Source organism: Stegodyphus dumicola, chromosome 1 (genome assembly GCF_044657685.1).
Source record: "Stegodyphus dumicola isolate Sdum_Otavi_A_Nest chromosome 1, ASM4465768v1".
NCBI lineage: Eukaryota > Metazoa > Arthropoda > Arachnida > Araneae > Eresidae > Stegodyphus > Stegodyphus dumicola.
Window position 1 is genome coordinate 191,080,831 of NC_140768.1, and position 24,534 is coordinate 191,105,364.

The window sequence follows — 24,534 nt, forward strand, 5'->3', positions numbered from 1 at the left end:
AATTTCTTATGACAGTAGTAAGATTAGGAACGTCACAAAATCTAAAAATATTTTTTAGTAGTACTGTTTAAAAAGCTTATATATATGTAATAATTTGTCAGTCAGGCACAGGAATGACGACACAGAAGAATTTAACTTTATAGCTCCATATCTTTATTCATTTCAAACGGCAGGTCATTATTTATATTAAATTCTCCAAAATAGCATATTCAATAGTGGTTTAAACTAAATAAGATTAAATTTACTGCGTCATACTATTCGAACAAAGGGAGACAGATGGGAAGAGAGGGAGGTAAAAGCAGTCTGCCGAAAAAGGGCGTGAACTCTGTATTTATACTAGCAGTTACATAACATGCCAGAATGTTCTCGAAAGTATTGGTCTGGGGAAAGATCCTGAAATTGCGGATAGTTTATTAGAGGTTGCTTGTTCGAGCAGAGCAAAGCCATCGTATTTTTATATTTTACATACATACAGATATAGATATATAGATAGATTGACAGATATTCTAAGATGAAAAGCTAACAAAATTATGCAATATTAAATTAATTATGTAATTCCATCTATCTCTAAAATAATCTTAAAATGCTTCAAGAATAAACATGGAAACTCACTTATAACTGTTGTCGTTTACAAAATTTTTCAGATTGAAATCTTCGGTGGAATTTTTGTACTTGTCGTATTCGATTTGGAGATTATCGAGTGTTTCTTGAAAATCCACCACGTCCGGTGGTAAACGGCCACGGTTAGCATTAATGCGATGTCTGGCAACTAATATCAGATCACTGATTTCTTTTGGGGTAAGCCCGGAGAACGGAAATCCGAGAGCGATGTTAGCGTATTCGAGAAGTTGCAACAGGCTGGAATTGAGATCTGGAAGGTATATGAATCTAATCACAAGATTATAAGTAAATTGGGAAACAAAAATATTACACTAAGGACTCGATTGTTAAAGTATACTTATAAAATTCACTTCTTCAAATAAAACTTCTGTCCTCAAGCATTGCTTAATTAAATAAGAAGTGACTATTCGACTAAATAAACTTATTTTAACTAAATAAAAATTTATTTTTAAACATTTATAAGGTATTTCTCCCGCCTTCCTAGCGTGCCTTCGTTGTGTAGTGGTTCTGCACGCTGGGCCGGTATTCTAGAGATCCGTGGTTCGATTTCCGGCGAAGGCGATTGTTCCTTTTTCATCTTGCCTGCTTCCAAAAAATTCCTAATATCTCTACAGTGGCGCCCGAACTAAAAGGATGTTGGATGATGATTCTATAGATTTGTTTGGAAATTTCTCATTCCTGGTGCAGGAGATAACTCGCCGTTACACTTTAGGTCATTCATAGTAGCATTACATTATACCAGAGAAGGGGGCTCCCAAATCTGGCAGCTGCGAGGCCCGCTTAAACGGCTTATTAGTGTCCCAACCTCTAGTGGCTATCCGAGAGGGCGCCACACCCCTCATCCAGTTCACCATATCAGAAAAGAGCATTTTAAGGAATAGCTGCATTGTAAATGTTAATTTTTCTACATCATAAATTGCGGGCTAATTGCACTTGCTGTTTCATTGTTTTCTAAACAATGGATAATAAGTAACCCGTTTTTAATTGAAAATATAATTCTTTTTCGTTTATCTGTCATGTTAAAGAATATTACACACACGGAATAAAAATATACATTCTGTAATAAAGTAAGTAGCATATGGTGCTAATTTTTTTTTTACTCACAGCAACGTTGCAAGGTTTCTATCAATTGGATGTATTATGGGGGCGCTCAAATATGCGGTGAGCCTAAAGTCTTCTCGAGAGTTTGATGGTAGGATAAGAGACATTGGAGACCCTCGGATCCTTTCCCTTTGGAGTGTTTTCCTTCAAAATTGGGGGCGAAATTGAGCAAAGTCTTACTGCCACCTGTATGGTGCAGATAGTTAAGTAAGGCTCTTACCAGCGACAGGCACAATCTCGCATCCTTGCTAAAATGAATTTCGTGGGCTTGCTCTGATATCAGGCAAACAACAATGTACACGTGTAAATGACCTGAGTTTGAGTTATACATAGATATATAAAATTTGAATGCATGCCTTTGCTATTACTGTTTCTATGTATAATATTTTGAACTTTGCTGTTTTGTTTGTCGCTTTTCTTTCTCCATTTGTCGGATGAGATATATAAAAATGACCTTTTTCACTTTAAAGAATGATACATGTGTGTACTTTCCTTCATATCTTCAACATGTCAACTACATTTCTCTAATCTTACACTTTTAGATTATTCGAACTTTAAAAAAGACTAACTATAACTCTATCTAAAGCCAGAATTATGTCCTCTGAAGTTATGAGAGATACGCTGTGCCGCGCATGTCAGAAAATTCATTGCAAATGGTAGTTTTGAAAAGTTATAGCTTGAACTTAACTATCTACACTGGATCTTCAAATGTTACTCTGAGTGATATTTGACAAATCACGCTCAGATATCGCATTCCTTTTTATTGACCTGCACTTTGGATATCCTCTTTGAAAAGAAGCTTAGGGGAACACATCGCTCGAATCTTATTTGGAACCATAACTTGAATTTTCTTGGATTTCCGATTTCTGTTGAAGTTTATGTTATAAGGGTAATTCTTCAGATTAACTTATTAAGCTGAAAAGTTAATAAGTTATTAAGTAATAACTAGCTATAAAGTTATAAAGTAACTGTTATGACCGATGATTGTGGGTTCTTCTCTTTCATTAGTCGTCACCAAACGTCAAATAAAACTATTCCTTTTTAGACTTTTTTTTATTCAGAGTAATCTAGTACAACTATATCGCTCATGTAACTTACAATACTGTTCTAAAGATTTTTGCTTTATTTTTAAACCATTCCGCACGTGATCCATTTTTATTACAATAGAATAATCGTATTTTTTTTTATTTCGCTGCCATTGGCGTTCTCATTCTTCATTGAGGACGTCAGGGCCTCACAATAATATTAGCTGCAGTTCTTAGCTAACATTTTAAAAAGAACGCTTCTGTAGCAAAAAGATCAACTTTCAATCAACATGAGTCGTTCATTGATTAATTTCTTAAAATAAAGCACGTTGTAGGTTATCGATCAATTTCCAAGCAAAAGTTATCTATGACTTAGTTGAAATATGACAAACAGCATAAATGCACGAACTTAAAAAACATACCTTTTATTACAAAGTTTGCAAACAGTAAACTGGCTGAAAGTAAAACACTATAACCCTAAAAATTAAAAGAAACAATAGTACCTTAATAATGCATAGTGTTTTCAAGACACGTGAGAGTGTCAGACTGAAATATAGGCAGACGTGTCTGTCTGTATTATTCTGCATTAGAGACATCTTTCAGCACAGCACACTAGGAGGAAGGGGCACCAAGATCTGGCTTAGCTCGAGGCTGCCTTACACGGTTAATTTCCCTCAACACCTAGGGCGATCCAAGGAGGCATAACTCCCTCCCAGTCAACCCAGGGGGACAATTTCAATTTCAAAAAGTTTGGGTTTTGTAACGCTTAGAACAATGGTGGACTGCAACGAATCCACCGAAAAAACTTAGAACGCATGTTAGACATCGACCGTCCCCCAATGTTGACCAAGGGTAGCCAAACCCTCAAAGACCATCTACAATACCCACCCATGTAGCCTCTCCACAACGAAGGAGCAGATAAGACAGTGTACCATACGGTTCCTGCCGAGCTTAAACTTACCACCGTATAAACAGTGGTTCGAGTCACTGTGAAGATTGTTAATTTTTCCCAGAAGTCGAGTGTGTCTAAGTATTGATCTTACCAGAACGCCGGGATTGCTCCCAGTCGACCTGGGGGAAGCAAACAGATAGAAATTAATTCCCTACTTAGGGCTTCCTTCCTACTTAGGTTTACTTCCTTACTTTTATTATTTTGATTACGGCGGCGTCCAAAGGGAGGAATGCTTTGCTGAGGACTTTTAAGAGAAACTAAAAGTGATCGTATGCACGTTACACACGGGCGAAATCCACGAAAACGCAAATGCAATCAGCGCGTTCGGCTAGCTTCGAACCCAAGGCCGAACCAGTGTTCAGCGATTTAACCTCTCGACTGCTTATGGGCTTTATTTAGGGATGGATAATAGAAAATTTTGCTAAGTTTTTAGAGCGCTGAAAACAAAAGTTTTACCCATAAAACTGTAATGCAAAATGCATGATAAATGCAGTTTTATAGCATGATTTCAGATGAATGCCATGAATGCCACGAAATGCACATGATTGACAAACATGATAATTTGAAGGAGAGACTCGCTCACCTGTTCTGTAGGAAGGTCTCCGGCATATCGTGACACGTGGATAGTGAGGAAAGTAGTCAGGGTCTTCAACCATTCCTGCAACCGAATCTTTATTGATGCTGTTAATGTAAATGGACTCCTTGCTGAGGCTTTCCTGAAGTAGGAAGACGATGCTGCCCACCACATTCATCAAGCACAACACAAAAAGCACCCTGCAAGGAATACATGTTATTATTTAGTCCGACAACATGGCGTAGCTGTATTCAATAGATCAGGAGAGAATTTTTAGTGTTTTGCGAAATGTTTAAATATATTTATATAGTTCTAGAAATGTGCATATTACTGTATGGTTTTATTTAGGTTGTTTCTCTTTTTTGTTTGAACCAAATGTTAAAATTAGTTTTTAATTTAATTTTATGAAGTCGATTTTCTTGGAATTCTATATACATGTGTATATGCAGTAAAATATTTCACAGTAAAAATTTCAAAATTCAACATAGTAGTTTCAGTGAACGTTTAAATTTTACTGATTTCTCTCATATATCCTTCATTAACACTTTGCATTGTGTGATAGAATGAAAAGTAGTTTTCCAAACGAAAATGGTTTGGAATCTTTGTATCTTTACCAAGTTATGGCATTTTTCCAGAAATCTATTAATGGGAAACTAATAATACTGACTGCCAACGATGGAAAAAAAAAAAAATCAAAGAGGAATACCAGTAAATTTCAACTTGAATTCTAGGAACGAAAATAATAAATTATAATAATTAACATATTAAATTATTAGAAATTCATCTAATAATTTAATATATTGCTGTGAAAGAAGGTGATGTCCTAAACTTAGTTTTTAGGCTAAATAAAGAAACAGTTTTCCTACTTTTAAAGGTGGTCATTTTTCTTATTCCCCTTCTATGGACTACAAGACATAAAATAAAATATACATGAAAGTTGCTTCAGCGTGCATGATTACAGTTAAATGCACTAAAAATGAAAAATAAAGAACAATTTTAGTTGTCACAATACTCTTGATCATACGTAGGTAAGTTTGAAATTTTGAGGTAAAGGCAGACAATATGGGCTAAAAACCGTTATTAATATGTAAATTTGAACTCTTTTGTATCCTTAGCTGATAATTTGGGGTAATGATTTAAATTCATCTATGGTAGAATTAATTTTTGTAAGAAAAGAAAACAAAACTGACGCGAAAGCATTTTCGCATTATGGTTTTCTATGATTTTAAAGAAGGTCTAAAACAATAAGAATATGTTCTGTGCGTACACTGCACGTGGAAATATCGTGCCTCTAGTTCATAGAACTTCACAGAGGTCGAAATTCTTTCCTGAATGAAAAATATGTAACAAATTCTTATAGGCCAGAAAATGTGTCGGCCAAAAATATTAGCACAGTACCTATCAAATAATACAGAAATAATTTAACATTGGATCTGCAAACATGCATAAATTTATTCATGAAGAATTGCATAAGAAAAAATTAGTTTGACATTGGGCTCCCGTTAATTTATAGAACATCAAAACCGGAGTATATCAGAATTAGTAAAGAAATTCTAAAATTACTAAATGATGATGGACACCATATTATTTCTAAAAGTTCTAACTGATGATAAAACGTACACTGCTAAAAAAATAAATAAATAAAATAAGAATGGGACAGTTCTATATCTCCCGTTCTACTGGGCCGATTCACGAAATTCAAATTGCGTTCTTCATGTCTCGAAAGCGCGACTTAGGATATATATTAGATTTATATATAGCACTATTCTAACATAGGTATTTTGACACAAAATCGGACTTTTTCTGAAATAACATACCAATTTTTTTCCATATTTCGATTCTACGACTCAAATTATGCCTAAATATTAAATTTTGTAAAATTTGGCGCCAAATTTACGGAGAAATTCAGTGTTGCATTGTCTCTTCAAATAATTATTTTAAAATTTTCTATTTATTTATTCGAACTGAGCATTTTAAATATATTTATTAATATAAAATTTCCAGAATTTGATTTTATTTATTTGAATTGCGTTTCTTTCGGAAGAATACTTTGTGAACCAGACTACGAAGCATTTAAAAACTGCATATATTAAAAGAGAAAATACAGTAAAGCACAGTTAACACGCCTTTTAGTGTTCCGTTCAGAAAAGATATATAAATAAGAAAGATGTATAACCGACATTTTAACTTAGGATGACTTGCATACACTGCTTAATCAGTTTTTCTTCAGGCATTCTGCTTTATTCTTGCTCTTTTTCTTCAGGCATTCTGCAAGTATATGAAAAAGCATCCAACTTTTCGAAACATCTTGGTATTTCTGACAATCATTTTAAATAAAGTTATCGCCTTCCATTTCATAAAAGCCCACAAACGGCCGAGCGGTAAAGTCGCTGAACACTGGTAGTTCACTCCGGCATTCGAATTCCGGTAAATGGGCTGGTTGCATGGGCGTTTTAGTGGATTTTCTCATGTGTAACGTGTGTGCCAGCTGGTTTCCCTTAGAACGTTTTTCACGAAGGCATCCTTCCTTTTAGGCAGATAGCCCTGCTTTGCTGTAACTTAATAATCCAATTCAATCCATTTCATCAGTATTTAAGTCAGAGCCTATATCAAACTTTAGAGGTTAGCATTTTTAAGGTATGAGATGAAAGGAAAGGCTGGTTTCATCAAGAGGTTTTGGTTTATTTATATACGGCAAAGCACACTAGGGCTATCTGCCTAAGGGAAGGGATGCCTTCGTGAAGGACTTTCTAATGGAAACTGGCTCGTATACACGTTACACATGGGGAAAACCACGAAAACGCCCATGCAGCCAGCCCGTTCGCGGAATTCGAACCTCGGACCGAACTACCAGTCTAAAACCGAACCATATAGTCTAAAACCAGTCGCTCTTCACTTTAATCTGCAATGACATCGTTTTTGTCTTTCCTGTTAACACAAGCTGAATTGATAGTATTTGCTTGTGTACACGTCCAAGTGTTTTCTGTTTGAACACCTAAATTCTTTAAAATATCCTGAAAGTGTATTCAAAAGCGTTCAGCTTTTTTTAAACATCTTGGTATGTCTGACAGCTAAATTTTCCTTCAAATTTTTGCTTACTTTTCTCCCTAATTTTCATCTTTCCTTCTACAGTTATTTTCAGTGCTCACACAAGAAAAATTAAGATTTTTCGATCGCTAGATTTCCATAAATTTTGCATTCTTGTCAATTTTTTACAAATATCAATTGCATCAACTGCGTTTCAGTTGAAAACAGCTTTTCATTTTCTAGACATTTTATTTATAAACAAAGTATAGAGCAAAGTCCAAAGGATAAATATTTTAATTAAAAGATTTTTTCTTAAATGACAAAGAAATAAAACAGTCCAGCAGTGTTTATTCTGTACCACCGAGTGACCCGATTCTTATATCGGCTGAAACAATCTAAATCATATTAAAGATCACGTTTTTTTATACAATCTATAACGCGAGAGAAAAATTAGCTTCTTAAAACGTTCTTTCTAAGAGGATTAATATAAAAATTTATATTTATATATATATTTTTTAAAGCTGGGACTTGAACCAAACTGTCAAACTTTTAAAGTTTAATTTACATGGTGGTTATAATTAAAGTTCCGCTTTGAAATGGTCATAAAAGGAAAACTACCGGACCAAATGGTTATCAAACTCGGGAATCGTATAAAGAAGGTTATGGGAATTTATTTTCCGCCGAAAAAAAAGAGTTCAAAAACTCACCACCAGGGCAAAAAATGGCACTGTATGCGATATTGTTAAATGAAATAAGACATGAAAACATCGGTTTAAAATGTGTTTAATCGTTTCCGAAACAGGTTTCAAAGCATGCTCAGTGTAGCGTCCAGCATTTTCCGAAAGCAAGTTAAATCCAGTTACTGCATTCTCAACAGCAGCTCTTAGCATATCAGGAGGAATGTTACGGACAAGTCAGTGTATCTATCACATTTTTCATTTCTGCCAAATTGTTTAAATTATCACCATAAACAGAGCTTTTGAGATAACCCTATAGCCAAAAATTCACAGAGGTTGAGGTCTGGTGGGAAGTGGGGAAGTGTCGGCCTATAATACGTTCATTCGTGAAATGTTGCCTAAGTAACTGTGCGACACATGTGAGGTGGGACACAGCTCTGCATAAAAATCGTAGTATCTAAAATGCCACGTTACTGCAGTTCATGTATCACGAAACATTTTAACTTTGACTCTAAGCGAGCTGCAATCACAGTGGTCCAGCTGTCGACTGCAATTCAGAGAAAAATGGTTCAGTTATGAAACTAGCTGTCATTCCACACCAAACGGTGTGGAATGACTGCTATGCAATCGAATGCAGTAGGAGAATGCAATGGAACTAGGTAGATAACATGAGGGATTTCTTTGGCCCAAATCGATTAAAAGCGTTTTGAATCAGTATCTTCATGTTTTAGTGCCGAATTCAGGCTTCAATAATTACAAATTAGCGATCTGTAAGAAAATGATTTCCAGATTGTACGCACTTGTGCGAGTGATTTGCGATGTCACATTTTCTAATCGCTAATTCGTGGTTTTCACGGACGAATTTCTCCCTTACACGGATGGCGCACTCGACTTTTATCGAATTTAACGCCTTTAAATGGTAATTTGCTTACTTCAAATTTTCTCAAGGGTATACAACATATTAAACCCGTGTAACAAAAGGTTAAGTTAGATTCCGACCCATATTTCGTTTAACAATATTGCATACAGCGCCATTTCCCCCCTGGTGGTGAGGTTTCGAATTTTCTTTTTTTCGCGGAAAATAAATTCCCATGATCTCCTTTACACGGTTACCAAGTTTGATAACATTTGATGCAGTAGTTTTCCTTTTATGACCGTTTAAAAGTGGAACTTTAATTATAACCATTCTGTATATTATTAAATTTTAATTTGAAGCTATGCGTTATATGTATACCATGCGTAAGATTTTCGCTTTTATGGAAAAAATAAAGAATCGAAGCAAATACACTTAGGATAATGGACTAAAACTGAAAGAATTTCCCTTTCCTGCGGAAATAAAATATTGAAATTTCGACCTTGACTTTATGGGATTATCGAAATATTCAATTTGACTTATCTTCTAAGTCCTAGTTCCTACAACAATTCCGTCAAAAATTCCGAATTACTGAAGCTGAAGTAAAAGGTTTAGTATATATTCACTGTATGTTAATAAAGTAATCAGAGTGTAATAAAAATAAATTATAGAATTTACGCTGATGCAACTTTTTGTCTGAATGCACAACATGTAATGGAAGAGAAGGCTTGTAGATCTGGTTTTGATATGCCTCTAAAAGTAGATGTCATACTCATTTTGTCTCCTCAATGTCAAAAAACTTTCCTTTGAGAGGCAACTTTAGTTTTTGGGAAAGAAAAAAAATCACAAGAAGACAAATTTGAAGAACATGCAGGACGACTGAGTACACATACTTATTTTCGGAACACAAGCGGTTCTCCAACTGGTAATTGAATAATGAAAAGATGCATTGTCATGCAATACAAAACATTTGGAATACGTTTTCTGGCTGAAAACGTAAGATTAAAAGTCATCTGCTTAATTCACAGCCATTTACAAGTCAACTACTCGGGCAATTGCAGAATCGTTTTGATCCTGAGCTTCTAAGACAAACCTTATATCACTGGATTTAAACACTTCTTTAATCTTCCGAGAACATTCCTTCTTTAGCTCATATTCCAAGAATATTAAGTGAATACAATTATTGCAAAAGAAATTGAATATTCATTTGCACTACGGCTTGGTAGTTTACTAACGAGTTAACAAAACTTAAATTCTGCTTTTTGTGTCTAAGAATACAACAATATTTTAAATATTTACAAATAAAATATTAAATTGGAGATTTAATTAGAGCCTCACCAGATACCTAGCATTTGAAGATTGTTAAATACTAATTGTTTGTTGCGAAGTCTAACTCAGGCTGCATGGTTGGTTTTCTTAGTTTTCTAGGTTCTCTTTACACCACCAGCGGCCGAGCGGTAAAGTCGCTGGACACTGGCAGTTCGGTTCGAAGTTCGAATCCCGCGAACGGGCTGGCTGCATGGGCGTTTTCGTGGTTTTCCCCATGTGTAACGTGTATACGAGCCAGTTTCCCTTAGAAAGTCCTCCACGAAGGCATCCCTCCCCTTAAACAGATAGCCCTAGTGTGCTTTGCCGTAATTAAATAAACCAAACCAAACCTTTACAAAGGTTCTCTATGAAAGTATCTTAACCAAATAGCTTCCATGTTCTTTCTATGTTCAAATAACCAACTAACCTAGTTTAAGCGCGATTTCCAAGTGAAGTTACTAGCAAAAGCCGAATACTCATTAAAAATCATGTAGCTTGCCACTCCGGAGTAACATGAAAGATACGGCGCCAATAGTTGAATTGCTGTTACGGTACCCTGTTTCTAAACTTAGATGGTAATTCCTTAATTAAATATAATTGATTTGTAACTTCTACTAGAGCTGACGTTAAGAATTAAAGTGTAAATAAATAATATCGTGTGCAATCTTGATTAATACAAAATTAGAAATATTTGCATAAAAGTATTTGCATTCAGGCAGAACGTTTTTTGAAATATTTGCAATTACTTTATAAGAAGGATTTATTAATAACCGTAATAATTACTTATTATATTACTGATGATTAGAATTCAGCTCTGGACAATTACATTTTAAATTAGAATTCGAAGGATATAATGAAAATTCGCTACGCTAAAAAATACCCTATAGGATAAAAAATGAGTGGATTTTTTGTGTTTCAAAACTTCTTACATTCATTTACTAAACATCGTACCCTCGTTGTTAATTGAATCCAGAATGTTGAGTGTCGTTTATATAATTATTCTTGTCCACAGAACCTGCTGAATTATGCAGCCATTAAATAGCTGCAGATCATTTCTACATAACCATTGAACTTCCATTAATTCGGTCTCTAGAGAGTTGTATGTTTATATCATAGTTTGACTTTTATAAAAATGGTTATTCTAAATCTTATGTTTCTATAAAAATATAACTGTGTTTCGTAAAATTCAAATAAACATAAAACGAAAGTTCTCAGTTTTAGACAATTCGATTTAAACGAACTTAAAGTAAAGTAGCAGACGATAAAACGCCGAAGATAAAAATTTACTCTTACAAATATTTTTTTTAAAAAAAAGGAAGAAAGAGAGAAATTTAAAAAAAAATAATACAAAAAAAAATCTGAAATGTTTTAGATTTTAAATTACGTCCAAAGGGGCGTTTTTTTAACGTTTTGAGTGTTACCTTTATTTATTAAATATCATGTTCTTTGCACTTAAACCTTAAAATTCAGTTCAAGAGCAATATCGCAAAATAATGTTAAATTAAGCATATCTTTAGAATTTCCGATATACACAGTCTCGCGAGCTGAAGATAAAAGTATTTTTTTTTTCTATATAACGTTGCCATTTCTCGCTTTTAAAGCACTGAGTTTGTAAATCAAAAATTCGTTAAAGTTTTACAAAATATAAAATCTATAATAAAACAAATTCCAAATTTGGGATTTCAGATGCCCATATTCGCAGTAGGATTTCGTCATTCAAAATTCGATGGCTCTATGTACCATTGTTTTATCACAATGCGAGAAATAGACAATCATTTATGCAGATTTTTCATTATTTAATTTCTTCAAATATAATGCAGGACTCTAACATTTTGTGGCAACAGTTTGAAAAGTGAACCGACGTTTATGAGTCCGACGCAAAATCGCAAAACGAAAACAATAGTCCTTCAGGGACAAAGCCCCTTTGGACTAAAAATAGTTAAAAATTTGAATAATATCATCTATAATTTTAAAAAAATAGCTTTTCATATAGTATTAATAAATATTTATTACGCCTCTTTGAGGGAAAATATTTCATATATAATTAATTCTCCGTAAAATGTTATTTGAAATTTAAGGTTAAAAATAGCTGTGGCAATTCACTGTAACAAAAATCCATAAACCATATTTGGCGTTATTATCGTTCCCCCCCCCAAAAAAAAGATGCCAAATTTCAAAACGCAAAAATATGTAAATTCGTGTATATCTTAGGAAATTTTGAATAAAAAAGTCTAATTTTTTGCAGGTATGCTTAGAAATACACCTACTTTAAGATGACGGTAAAAATTTTATAGGTTATAATTCAAAATGTTTTTCGAAAAATTTATAAAAATTATTTTAAAATAGAAATTTAAAAAATAAACACAAAAAATGGGTAAATTTTATTTGGAATGAACCTAAATTTCGAAATATGAAAGGAAAAATCAAAAAATTTTAATAAAAAAAATATTAATAAATATTTGCCAAATTCCATTAACATTGAGGAGCTAAAATTTTGAGAGCTAATATTTTAAAATCTACTCGTTCGATTTTTACAAAACTTGGCATTTGGCATAATTTGAGTCGTAGAATCGAAATATGGAAAACAAATTGGTATGTTATTTCAGAAAAAGTCCGATTTTGTATCAAAATACCTATGTTAGAAATGTGCTAAATACAGATCTAATATATATCCTAAGTCGCGCTTTCGAGACATGAAAAACGCAGTTTGAATTTTGTCAATCGGCCCAACGTTTCAACATATCAAAAAAGTAAAGTAAGGGTATTTGAACGGGACTTTTAACCAACAATGGTGAAAAAGCAGCAATGGCAAAAGTAAAGCATACCATTTTTGTTTTCAGAAGCACCAAAACTGGTCAAGTTAGTGTCACAGTAGACAGTTACAGTTAACTAGTACACCACTAAATGTCTTCTAGAAATTCTTCAAGAAGTGAATATTAGGGAGCTTTTACTTTACCATGATAATGCATCTTCTCTTGAGCAAAACCGATAGTCGAATTTCTGGAACAAAAACACATAAAAATGATAGAATATCCACTCTACTGTTCCGATCTTGCTATAAGGGATTTTTGGCTATTTTTAAATCTCTAACAAAATTTATTTATCTTTTGTTTTCATTCCGAAGATGAGTCTGATAAAGTTGCAAAAACATATTTTTATTTAAAGTGTTCCGTCTTTTCGGTTCCGCCTTTCCGTCTGGCGCTTTTCCTGTGCGCCGATGAAAAATATTCTACTTGACGCTTGAACATTAAGAATGACGCATGCCATAATTTTTATGCTTGATTGTGTTTTCATAGCACTAAGTTTTATCGTTAATAAATGTTATTTTTGTGTTCTGCGAAATCTTGAAGTTTTGATTGCCAATTCTAATGCTCTCCCAACCTGACTCCTGAAAACGAAACAACTTTGAAATTATGTCTCATGGAACACCATAAAATAATTTACTCTTTGAAAACTCGCCTACAGAAATGCATTGATGTTGAAGAAAGCTACTTTGAGCATACCTAAGATTTAGTAAGTTTAATTTGTACCATTTAGTTTTATCTAAAAAATTTCAATTAATCCTGGTATGTGACAAAAATAAATTTTTAGTACACTTAAATAAGCGACTGTATTGCGTAATTAATAGAATTGTAAGGAAAAGTGCAAAAGCATAAAAATAACATATTTAAGATTAATTACATTCTTTCCAGTCGAATTTTGGTTTAATAATTTTGATTTTAAATCCCTGGTTGTTAACATCTCATTCTTTAATATTGTTGCGTGCGTACGGGTTCGTTATGAAATGAATGCACAAGTCCGATGAAAAAGGAATAAAAATTTATTATTATCACAACAAAAATGCTTAAATTTTCTCAAATTATCATGCAGTATTACAATATCTCACAGTAGTTATCTTTTAACTACTCAAATGTCCAATAGAACTTAATTCAAAACAGCTAAAGAACTCTAATCCGCGAATTCGCTATAATCGACAAGAGCAGTTTTCTAAATAACAACAAACTAAGCAACTACTACAACAACTACAAACTGAGATGTTTTCCTCCTTTTATAAGATTTTAAAATCACGCGCTAGAATTTTCCAGTACTTTCTCGAAATCAAAAAGAGATATTTATTTATTTAATGCACGCGCTCTTGTATTTTCAATTTTCCGGCTTAGCTTTCTTTTAATATTCGTCACGCGCTGCACTGCGCGAGAAATAAAACCATTTAATTTATAATTGAACTAACATTAGCTTTTTAAATACCAAATTCGTAACACTGCCCCCTTCCCAAGGACTGCACGTCCCGGGCAGTACAATCCCTGGACAGGAAGCTAAACTTACAACTGTAGCATAAATGCATTAATAAGCATTACATTACAATAATAAACAACATGAACAATAAATGCAATACATAAAGCAAATCAAATGCTATCAAATACTAAATACAAAACAAATACTAAATACAAATCAAATACTAAATACAAATCAAATACTAAATGCAAATCAAATACTAAATACAAATCAAATCAAATACACATTTATAAACAAAAAGGACCATGGTCTGATATCTGATACTATTTACAATTATTTACATTACGTACTATGGCCATAGTAATGAGCTAACCTGTCGTAATGAACGACTTTAGGTTTAGAGTTCGAAGACTTACGAATCCGAACCACGACGTCATTCAGCCTTTTTAGGACTGTATACGGGCCATCCCAAGGTGACTGTAATTTCGGACAAAGTCCTTTCCGTCGAGTCGGATTCCACAACCACACCTTGTCTCCTTCGTGGAACTGATGTTCAGTAGCTCTTGGGTCGTAGCGGGTCTTCATCTTTTCCGTCGCCAAGTTGACTCGCTCTCGTGCAAAGTTGTGCATCACTTCAAACCGGGCCTGGAGATCTTGAATATATTCCTCAGACGATGAAGGAGCATCTGGAGGGCGACCAAACAATAGATCACAAGGCAGACGAAGGTCACGACCGAATAGCATCTGTGATGGAGAATAGCCGGTAGTCTCGTGGACAGCACTGCGGTAAGCCAGTAAAAACAGCGATAATTTCTTGTCCCAGTCCTGCTGGTTTCTGGAAACCACTAATGAGAGGTTTTTAAGGATGGTTCGATTGAACCTCTCTACCATGCCGTCCGACTGGGGATGTAACGGCATCGTTTGGGTTTTGTCAATGCCGAGTAGTTTGCATAGTTCTTTAATTACTACCGAGGTAAAATTCCTTCCCTGATCGGAATGTAACTGAAGAGGCACTCAGAACCTGGAAATCCATTGCTGTATCATTACCTCAGCTACTGTGACAGCCTCTTGATCAGGAATAGGATAAGCTTCAGGCCACTTGGTGAAGTAATCAACGACAACGAGTATGTATTTGTTGCCATCAGCAGTTCGTGGCAGAGGTCCCAGGATGTCAAAGGCGATTCGTTCAAAAGGCGCCCCTAGGTTGTAACGTTGCAGCTTGCCTCGGCTGCGTCTCTTAGGTCCTTTCCGACCTGCACAGGCATCGCAAGATCGGCACCACTTTTGCACGTCATCCTTTGCATTATTCCAGTAAAAGCGCTCACGAACTTTCTGTAAGGTCTTCATTATTCCAAAGTGACCTCCCGTAGGGCTGTTATGTAGTTCTTTAAGGACATCAGGAATGCGGGATCTTGGAAGTATCAGCTGCCATCGGAACGTCTTCCCATCGTCCGATTCCAATTTCCGGTATAAGACGCCGTTTCGAATGTGAAGTTAATCCCAGAGTGCCCAATATTGTTTGGTTGTAGGACTACAGATAGAAATGTCCTGCCAGGTAGGTTTTCTGTTTGACGACTCCATTAGATCAATTATGGGTTTAATGTCGCGGTCTTCCAGCTGGTCTTTCCTGACTTCATCATCACTCCACGGTTCTCGATCAGCCGATGTTGATGTTGTAATTTGTCTTGCGACCGGAGTCAGCAGCTCGTATTTCGCTTCCACCCTGGAAAAATATCGACAGTTTTCTTGGCAAGGTCTTCTAGACAGGGCGTCGGCGTTTCCGTGTGATGATCCCTTACGATGACGGATAGTGATGTCATATTCTTGGAGTCTCTGTATCCACCTGGCTATTTGACCCTCAGGATTCTTGAAATTTAAAAGCCAGGTCAATGATGCATGATCGAAGCGGAGCAGGAATTTTCTGCCGTATAGATAGTGATGGAACTGTTCTACAGCTTTGACTATAGCGAGCAACTCTTTCCTGGTGACACAATAATTCCTCTCCGGTTTAGACAGGCACTTGCTCCAGTACGCCACTACACGTTCTTGGCCGTCTATTTCTTGGGACAAAACAGCACCAACACTTTCATTACTCGCGTCGGTGTCGAGAATAAATGGTCGGTCAAGCTGAGGATACGTCAGGATTGGAGCAGATGTTAAAGCCTCCTTTAAGTTGTTAAATGCATCCTCGCATTCTTTTATCCACAAGAACTTTTGGTTGCTCTCTGTCAGCTTGTGTAGGGGTCTTGCGATGGAAAAAAAGTCCTTCACGAATTTCCTATAGTAGGTGCAAAGCCCTAGGAAGCTTCTCAGCTGATGGACATTTTCGGGACGTTTCCAGGATTTAACGGCTGATACCTTTTCAGGATCCGTGCGCACACCTTCTGCAGAGATGACATGTCCCAGGTAAGTCACTTCCTTTCGGAACAATTTGCATTTAGCGGGACTCAGCTTCAGATTGGCTTCTTTCAGTTTCTGAAGCACCTTCCTAAGATTTTCTAAATGTTCTTCAAAACTCTTTCCGACGATGATGATGTCGTCCACGTATATGAGGCAGGCTTCGTAGGAAAAGCCTTTCAAAACAGTTTCCATAAGACGTTCGAATGTTGCCGGCGCATTACACAGTCCAAACGGCATCACCTTGAATTGCCAAAGCCCTTGTCCCGTAGTAAATGCCGTCTTTTCTCGGTCTTCAGGCTGTATTTCTACCTGCCAATACCCACTCTTTAAATCAAGTGTTGAGAACCACTTGCTGCCAGAAAGAGTGTCTAGAATGTCGTCAATTCTAGGAAGAGGGTAACTGTCTTTCTTCGTAACCTCATTCAACCGGCGATAGTCGACGCAAAATCTTGTTGAGCCGTCTTTCTTTCTGACTAGGACGATGGGAGATGCCCATGGACTTACTGAAGGCTCGATGACATCGCTTTCTTCCATATCTTTTAACAGTGTTCGCACCTCTTCCTGTTTAGCAAACGGTAGACGTCTTGGATGTTGCTTGATCGGGGGATGATCGCCGGTATCTATTCTATGTTGTGTCAAACTAGTTCGACCCACGTCAGAAGACGAGCGGGAGAAAACAACTTGAAGATCTTTAATGACGCGATCGGCAGCATTCCTCTCTTTATCGTTTAACTGCGCATTCTGCAATAACTCCGATGTAATTCTCTCTGAGGACACGGATTCTTGGATGTTACTCTTTCTTTCAACAGTGGTTACTGGAGTACATGCTGCAACCACTTCACCTTTCTTAATAATTCTCCCCTTCTCAGTTACATTGGCGACTCTCACCGGGATAACCGTTCTGGATAGGTCGACGAGTGTTGAGGCTGCTAGTACTCCTTTTGGGCTATTACAGTTATTGGGATATTCTATGATGCCGTAGCGGAAATTTCTGTTTTCGGCTATGGATCCAGGAAGTAAAATTTCTGTTCTTGCCGGTATTGTGATATTGTCTTGTGCTATGATTTTATGGACAGATTTAACTTCATCATTGACTCCAAATAACGCTATGTCCTCAGATGTAGAATGCAATTCGTTATTTTTAAAGTCCAAGGAAAAATTGTATTTCCTTAGAAAGTCCAATCCGAGTATGCAAGAATCAGTGATCTCTGCTACATATGCCGTGTGATGGTAAGCGGCACTTCCAAACGTGATGTTAGCATTTACTTTTCCATCGATGTTGATCTTCTCACCGGACACAGTCTGTAGGGTAACGCAGGGCGGCGTCCAGATAAGTTTGCTTCCCAGTTGTTGAGCCAAATCTTTTCGGATGATGGTAACGTTGGCTCCTGTATCTATCGTCATATTGCAGGGAACTCCATTAATATGTCCTATTATGAAAAGTCCATTACTGCCGCCTCTCACTGCAGAAATCTGAAGCGCTTTAAACTGGGGCTTTTCATGATCTGGCAACCTCCGCCCCGCAAGATGGCCACTAATTAGTTTCCCTGCTGTTTGTTAGGAGCGGTCTTAGCATCCGTGCCCTGGGGTGTTCTGCAGTTTCGTCGGATGTGTCCTTCAGCAGCGCAGTTCCAGCACTTTACGGTCGGTTTCTTGTCACCAATATTCTGTCTCAAGGCGTTCAGTTGTCTAGTTAAATCGTCTAGACGAGCAGTGACTTGATCCCCTGGCTCCTGGGCTTGAGCAGCTCTGACTGGATGGCGGTCTCGACGGGTGGCTTGCTGGGCTGCCTCAAATTTCATGGCATACACTAAAGCGCTTTTCAGATCTTTAACATCCGCCATTCGCAGTGCTTTCTGTATTTCAGGGTCCCGGATGCCATCGATGAAATATTGCAGGGACAGGATTTCCCTTGTTTCTGTCGGGCACTCCGAAAAGGCGTGATGTGACAGCCTTTCAACATCCGTGGCGAGCTCCTGAAGCGTTTCGGTGAGCTTCTGTTGACGAGATTTTAATTGGAGCCTGCTGTAGTCTTTTAAACATTTCTCGCCGAAGCGCAGCTCCAAAGCGCCGGATAGAGCTTCGAAATCTAGCCTTTGATTTTCGGGAAGCGTCTGCAGGATATCCGCTGCGTCTTGCTCTCAGAGAAGCGGCGAGATGACAGGCCTTAGCTTGGGAATCCCATCCATTCGCATCCGCAACGATAGAAAATTGTGTCCTATACACCTGCCAGGAGGTCTTCCCATCATATGTAGATAGTTTCAGAACGGAACGAGCAGGCATCGATAAAAATTTAAAACCTTCAGAATTGTTTCCTACCGTCGCTATGCACTTCTTTAGGCTGTCAACTTCTTTGGCGACGGCAGCAGAAACCCTATCATCAATTTGTTGTTCGACGGCAGAAACTCTCTCTTCTATATGTTCTTTTACAGAAGAAATTCTTTCTTCTACTTGTTCTTTTACCGAAGAAACTCTTTCTTCTATTTGTCCAACTTTAGTTTCAACCGCGTCTATTCTGCCTTCCATAGCCTCAAATTTATTTTCTATTACGCAGGTAATTTCTCTTTTCATTTCGTCCTGACCTGCTTTCATCTCGTCTTTAAGGGATTTCATCTCTTCCTTAACGCATTCCTGGCCCAATTTCATTTCTTCCTTAACGGATATTTGACCAGCATCCATTTTCTCTTTAATTTCTTCTTTAAAAGATGTTTGGCCAGTTTCCATTTTTTCTTGTACAGCTTTTATATCTTCCTTAACGGAGTTGACGGCTCCTTCCATCTTTTCTTGGAAAGCAGCAAATGCAGTCATCATTTGCCTGAATTGTTCTTCCATCGCTCTTGTTATTGGCATTCAAATCCCACTTCTGACACCAAAAATTGTTGCGTGCGTACGGGTTCGTTATGAAATGAATGCACAAGTCCGATGAAAAAGGAATAAAAATTTATTATTATCACAACAAAAATGCTTAAATTTTCTCAAATTATCATGCAGTATTACAATATCTCACAGTAGTTATCTTTTAACTACTCAAATGTCCAATAGAACTTAATTCAAAACAGCTAAAGAACTCTAATCCGCGAATTCGCTATAATCGACAAGAGCAGTTTTCTAAATAACAACAAACTAAGCAACTACTACAACAACTACAAACTGAGATGTTTTCCTCCTTTTATAAGATTTTAAAATCACGCGCTAGAATTTTCCAGTACTTTCTCGAAATCAAAAAGAGATATTTATTTATTTAATGCACGCGCTCTTGTATTTTCAATTTTCCGGCTTAGCTTTCTTTTAATATTCGTCACGCGCTGCACTGCGCGAGAAATAAAACCATTTAATTTATAATTGAACTAACATTAGCTTTTTAAATACCAAATTCGTAACAATATTTAGCCACATCTGATTAAGAAGTTTAGAACGGCTAAAAAATTTAGTTTTTTGGCTTTTAGTGCATTTCATTAAAACCGTGTAGCTTAAAAACTTTTTATTATTTTTTATTATTTCATTATTATTACTTTATTTGCCAAAAAAATCGGATTTTATCAAGATCTAGAAATTTGGCATTGTGTGTAATCAATATGGATGCAGGAATTATACATACGTGTTATCGAAAATTTCACCACACATCACTAAAATGTGGTTTAGAAAAATCTCGAAGCCCTCAAAATTTAGAATTTATGACCCTTATGTGGATCATATGCTTTGTAAAATAACCCTTTCTTTGAGTTTGGAACGATCATAATATGTGCAGTTGTATATTAAGCATTACTGTCAGTTTTGAGTTACATTGTTTTAATACTTTGAGGATTGCTACACAGTTTTTCTTAATCTGAAATTAAAAATTATCATGCGTAATAAGAATAAGAAATTGCTGTTGCTGAAATTGTTGATATTCCAATAAAAGTTATGTTGACCATACTTACTTATTTACCTTTAGTTCTATTATTGTATTTTAGTTCTTCCCGCCTTAACGGAAGTAGAGCTTCCTGTGGAACCTTTCATAACCCGAAATATGGTAAAATGAAAAAAAACTTTTATCATTAATTTACATTAGATAAATCTTTTAACGTTCTCTGACATGGAGAAAATTCTGTTAAGTCATATAAAGTAAAGAAAATTTCAAATCACAATTTAAGCAAAAGTGATAAGGCAATTTCACGGCCAATGGTATGTAATAACAATAAAAATAAATATAACTTTAATTCCTATGGAGGGAATTTTTACCGTATAAACAAAAATATAAAAAATAAACCGTATAAACAAAAATGTAAAACATTGGTAGACAACAGGCAGAACTAAATCTTTTCTATTCCCTAAAAACCAAAACTTATGTTAGAAAACAAAATTTTAATTTTGCAACTTCAGTTGTGTTTTTCTGAATGTTTTTTCGAGCATAAAGTAACTAGTATAAATATGTAAATACTTAAAACACATTACCATTTAAAAAATGTCCGTCTAAAAATTTAACAACGAAATGTATAGAGATAATTGCAGTCTATATGCTGTTACAAAATTTCATCGTGAATTCAAGGAAGAGTAGAACTGAATAGCATAAGTAAGAAGTGAAGAAAGAATAGGAATAACGAAAGTAAAAACGATTACATTCAGTTCATTAAAATTTCGTTTTGACTAACATTTATTTAAAATCCATCCTAGCTGTCTCATACATTTATATTTAGTTATCTATGATTAACAATATTACCATAGCCAAAAAAATTATTTTTTATTAATTAAAACCGCTTATTCTTCCTGTCAACCATTTTGACAGTAACTAAAAATCTCAATTCTCGTAAAAGACATTATTTTAAAATTGAATGTAGCAGATGAGGATTTTTTAAATTTTGTTGACGAAGAAAGACTTCCATCTTAATAAAAGAGTAACACACAAAGTGAAATTGTTTTTCGGTTGTATATATTTATTCTGAACGTAATTTTCGACGAAGATTCCTATATCCCAAAATGTGATGTCCTGCTTGATGATGTCAAAAGTTATACTGACAGAAGTATTTATATGCAATTTCATATAATTCCTGTTATATTTCAATTAATTTACATGATAATTTTTATATGTTTATCGTATACATTATGCAATGCATTAATTTCAATTATAAACTTATTACGAGGAAAACAGTGTTTGCTGTGCCTAGGCGCAGTTTAGTTTCTAAGACAGCTTATTCATTCTTGGGTCTCCTAACGCCTAGTTTCGTGTTTTGTGACTGAAAAACGGCATTATGAGAAATTTTAGAATGATTTTAGGGCAGCTTTAAATCTGGAACCCTTGCCCGCGTTTAAAAACGGCATTATGAGAAATTTTAGAATGATTTAGGGCAGCTTTAAATCTGGAACCCTTGCTCACGTCTTATAGACCTAAGATGACAATTATGCCTTTCTTGCCCACTGTACTTCGGATGTGCTCGTCGGTAGAAAATGGTTGAATGGGTTCTTATTTGATTGAAGTTTTGATGCAAAATCTTAAAATCTATTTACACTATGCTCAAGTCATTGCACATTCGGAAAGCTAAAAGTAAATCCAATGTTCTTCGTCAAAATGGTTAAGAATCTGTGGTGTAAGTCATCTTTAAAAATATGAAAGACATTACTTGTAGACGATCTTCATGAACTTTGAAGTACCACTGCTACTGTCGCAGATGTACGCCGTCCCGTGGGCACTTGAATTCTTAGAAAAGTTGGAAATGAGCTTCTTCAGTTTCTTATTATCGCCGCACTGCCACCTAGCGGTTCTGGACCTTGAACTTTTTGCTGGTTGCTCTAGATGAAGCTCCCATTCTAAGTCATTCCACTTTTTAGTTCTGTAACCGATGCTACGAGACCGGTAGCTCATATCTTCCCACATTAAAGCCACAATTCAGAAATCTGCAATTTAAATATTATATGTAATCTTTGACATCAAAGCAATAAAATGAACATATTCTTTAACATTAAAGCAGTTTGGCAGATAATGCTAAATGGGGTCTTGTTATGGTGCACAATATCATTATCTAATTTGACTGCAAGTTATTTATTAAAAATAACATTTTCAATAGACTATGAAGGTTATAAAGAGCATTTAAGTGAAACTAAGGAGTAACTGGCTTCTTACTTACGTGTTCGCAAGATACCTAATAACTTCTGAATTTTTCCCCTTGGTTATTACGAGACTTAATGCTATATTTCTGTAAATTTTCAAGCTGACTAAATTGTTTCCAGTTTCTTTTCCCAAAAATTTAGAATTTAGATATCCGAACATTTCTATGCAAATTTATTTAAAACATGTTTAGACATAAAGCGAAAATTCTGGGAAGACTCATAGATGGGAAGTTAAGCTGTTCGAAGTTGGGTTACTGGATTAAAGCAAAGCATAAGTGGGTTTTCTGTTTAAGGAGAGAAATGTTTTCATGGAGAACTTTCTAGGAAACCATGTGTTCCAGGACTTGAAGCCAGGTCGAACTACTAGCATTTAGCGGTTTTATAAACCTGACGGCTAATGGACTAAAAGCTCTTTCAAATTTTCCAGTTGCAATTCTGTTAGCACTGGGTAGTATATTTGTTGGGTCCTTAAACACATATCGTAACCAGTGTTTCTATTCGTTCGCCTATTGAACATAAAATTCCGCATAAAGTTTTTGATATCCTAAATGCACCTGCTATTAGCTAAAAGCCTTAAATATTACAAACAATAAATTAATATCTTTTACATGCATTAATATATAACATAACTGCTTTCTTGCAAAGCTAGGATACGTTTTAATATATTTAGAGTAACATTTTCATTTCTAAATATATATATATATATTGTTTTTTTTCTATGTAACTATAGTATCAGAATGAAATTACCGTTTCAACTGTGTTCACCGATAACGTATGTTAAAATCTTCTCTTCACAAAGGGAACTGTATGCCTGTTCGCACTAATATTTATATTCTGCTATAGGTTATGTCGGAAATATTATACATATTATTAAAACTGGTAATAAAAAGGAACATAAAATAAATGTTTAGTGCATATTTAAAAATCAAATTTTTCCTTTAAATAGTAGGACTTTTAAGTTGTAAAATTTTAGCCGGCGAGCCGAGTTTCTCTTTGAAAGTCCTTCACGAAGGCATCCCTTCCCTTAGGCAGATAGCCCTCGAGGCTTTGCCGTAATCACGTAAACCAAACCAGGCATCAGCCGCCAAGCGCTAAAGTCGCTGAACAATGGTGGTTCGATTGGGTTTTTAATCCCAGCGAACAGGCTGGCTGCGTGGGCCTTTTCGTTGTTTTATGCATATGCACGTAAATAAGAACCAGTTTTCTTAAAACGTTCTCCATATAAGGCATCTCTCTTTGCCGGATACCATTCTGTGCATCGCCGTATCAGTAAAGCAATACGATTTGCATATAGCCAATTATTATTATTATTATTATTTTATTTTTATTTATTTGTTTTTAAGTCATTCCAAGCAAGAAGGCCAGTTAAACATTTTTGTCATCAGATCTGAAGCAGTTAGTTTCCATTTGGCGATAAAATTGTGCTTCTTGAAGTATGTCTTAGAAATTTAATTCGTAAAAATGTAATTTTCTTCTTGAGATTATTTTTAATACTATATTTTAAAGTAAAAGGCAAATTTGGCACATATTTTCTCATCTTTAACATTTTATCAACGTTAATGTATACAACGAAGGAAAGAATTATTCATATATTTGTAAAATTTGGGAAATAATTTTAAAATTTATGAAAAAATGTTTACTTAATTACGCTGATTCATATTTAAACGAACTAAATC

General features: G+C 35.4%; 1 protein-coding gene across 1 annotated transcript; it reads right to left on the reverse strand.

Annotated features, from left to right (window-relative positions):
- Window positions 1-608: 608 nt before the first annotated feature.
- Window positions 609-22,625, reverse strand: LOC118187030 (uncharacterized). The gene is made up of 3 exons (XM_035357215.2): window positions 22,372-22,625; window positions 4,283-4,473; window positions 609-871 (listed from the first exon to the last, which is right to left on the reverse strand). The coding sequence occupies exons 1-3, from the start codon at window positions 22,623-22,625 to the stop codon at window positions 609-611; spliced, it is 708 nt and encodes a 235-aa protein (XP_035213106.2).
- Window positions 22,626-24,534: the final 1,909 nt, after the last annotated feature.

What these genes read in the sequence shown, in the direction of transcription:
- LOC118187030 (XM_035357215.2), bottom strand. Translation starts at nt 22,625, where the DNA reads ATGTGGGAAGATATGAGCTACCGGTCTCGTAGCATCGGTTACAGAACT. An exon ending in TTCATGAAGATCGTCTACAA is followed by an intron (nt 4,474 to 22,371) that starts GTAATGTCTTTC and finishes TATTCCTTGCAG; the next exon opens with GGTGCTTTTTGTGTTGTGCT. An exon ending in GAGACCTTCCTACAGAACAG is followed by an intron (nt 872 to 4,282) that starts GTGAGCGAGTCT and finishes TATACCTTCCAG; the next exon opens with ATCTCAATTCCAGCCTGTTG.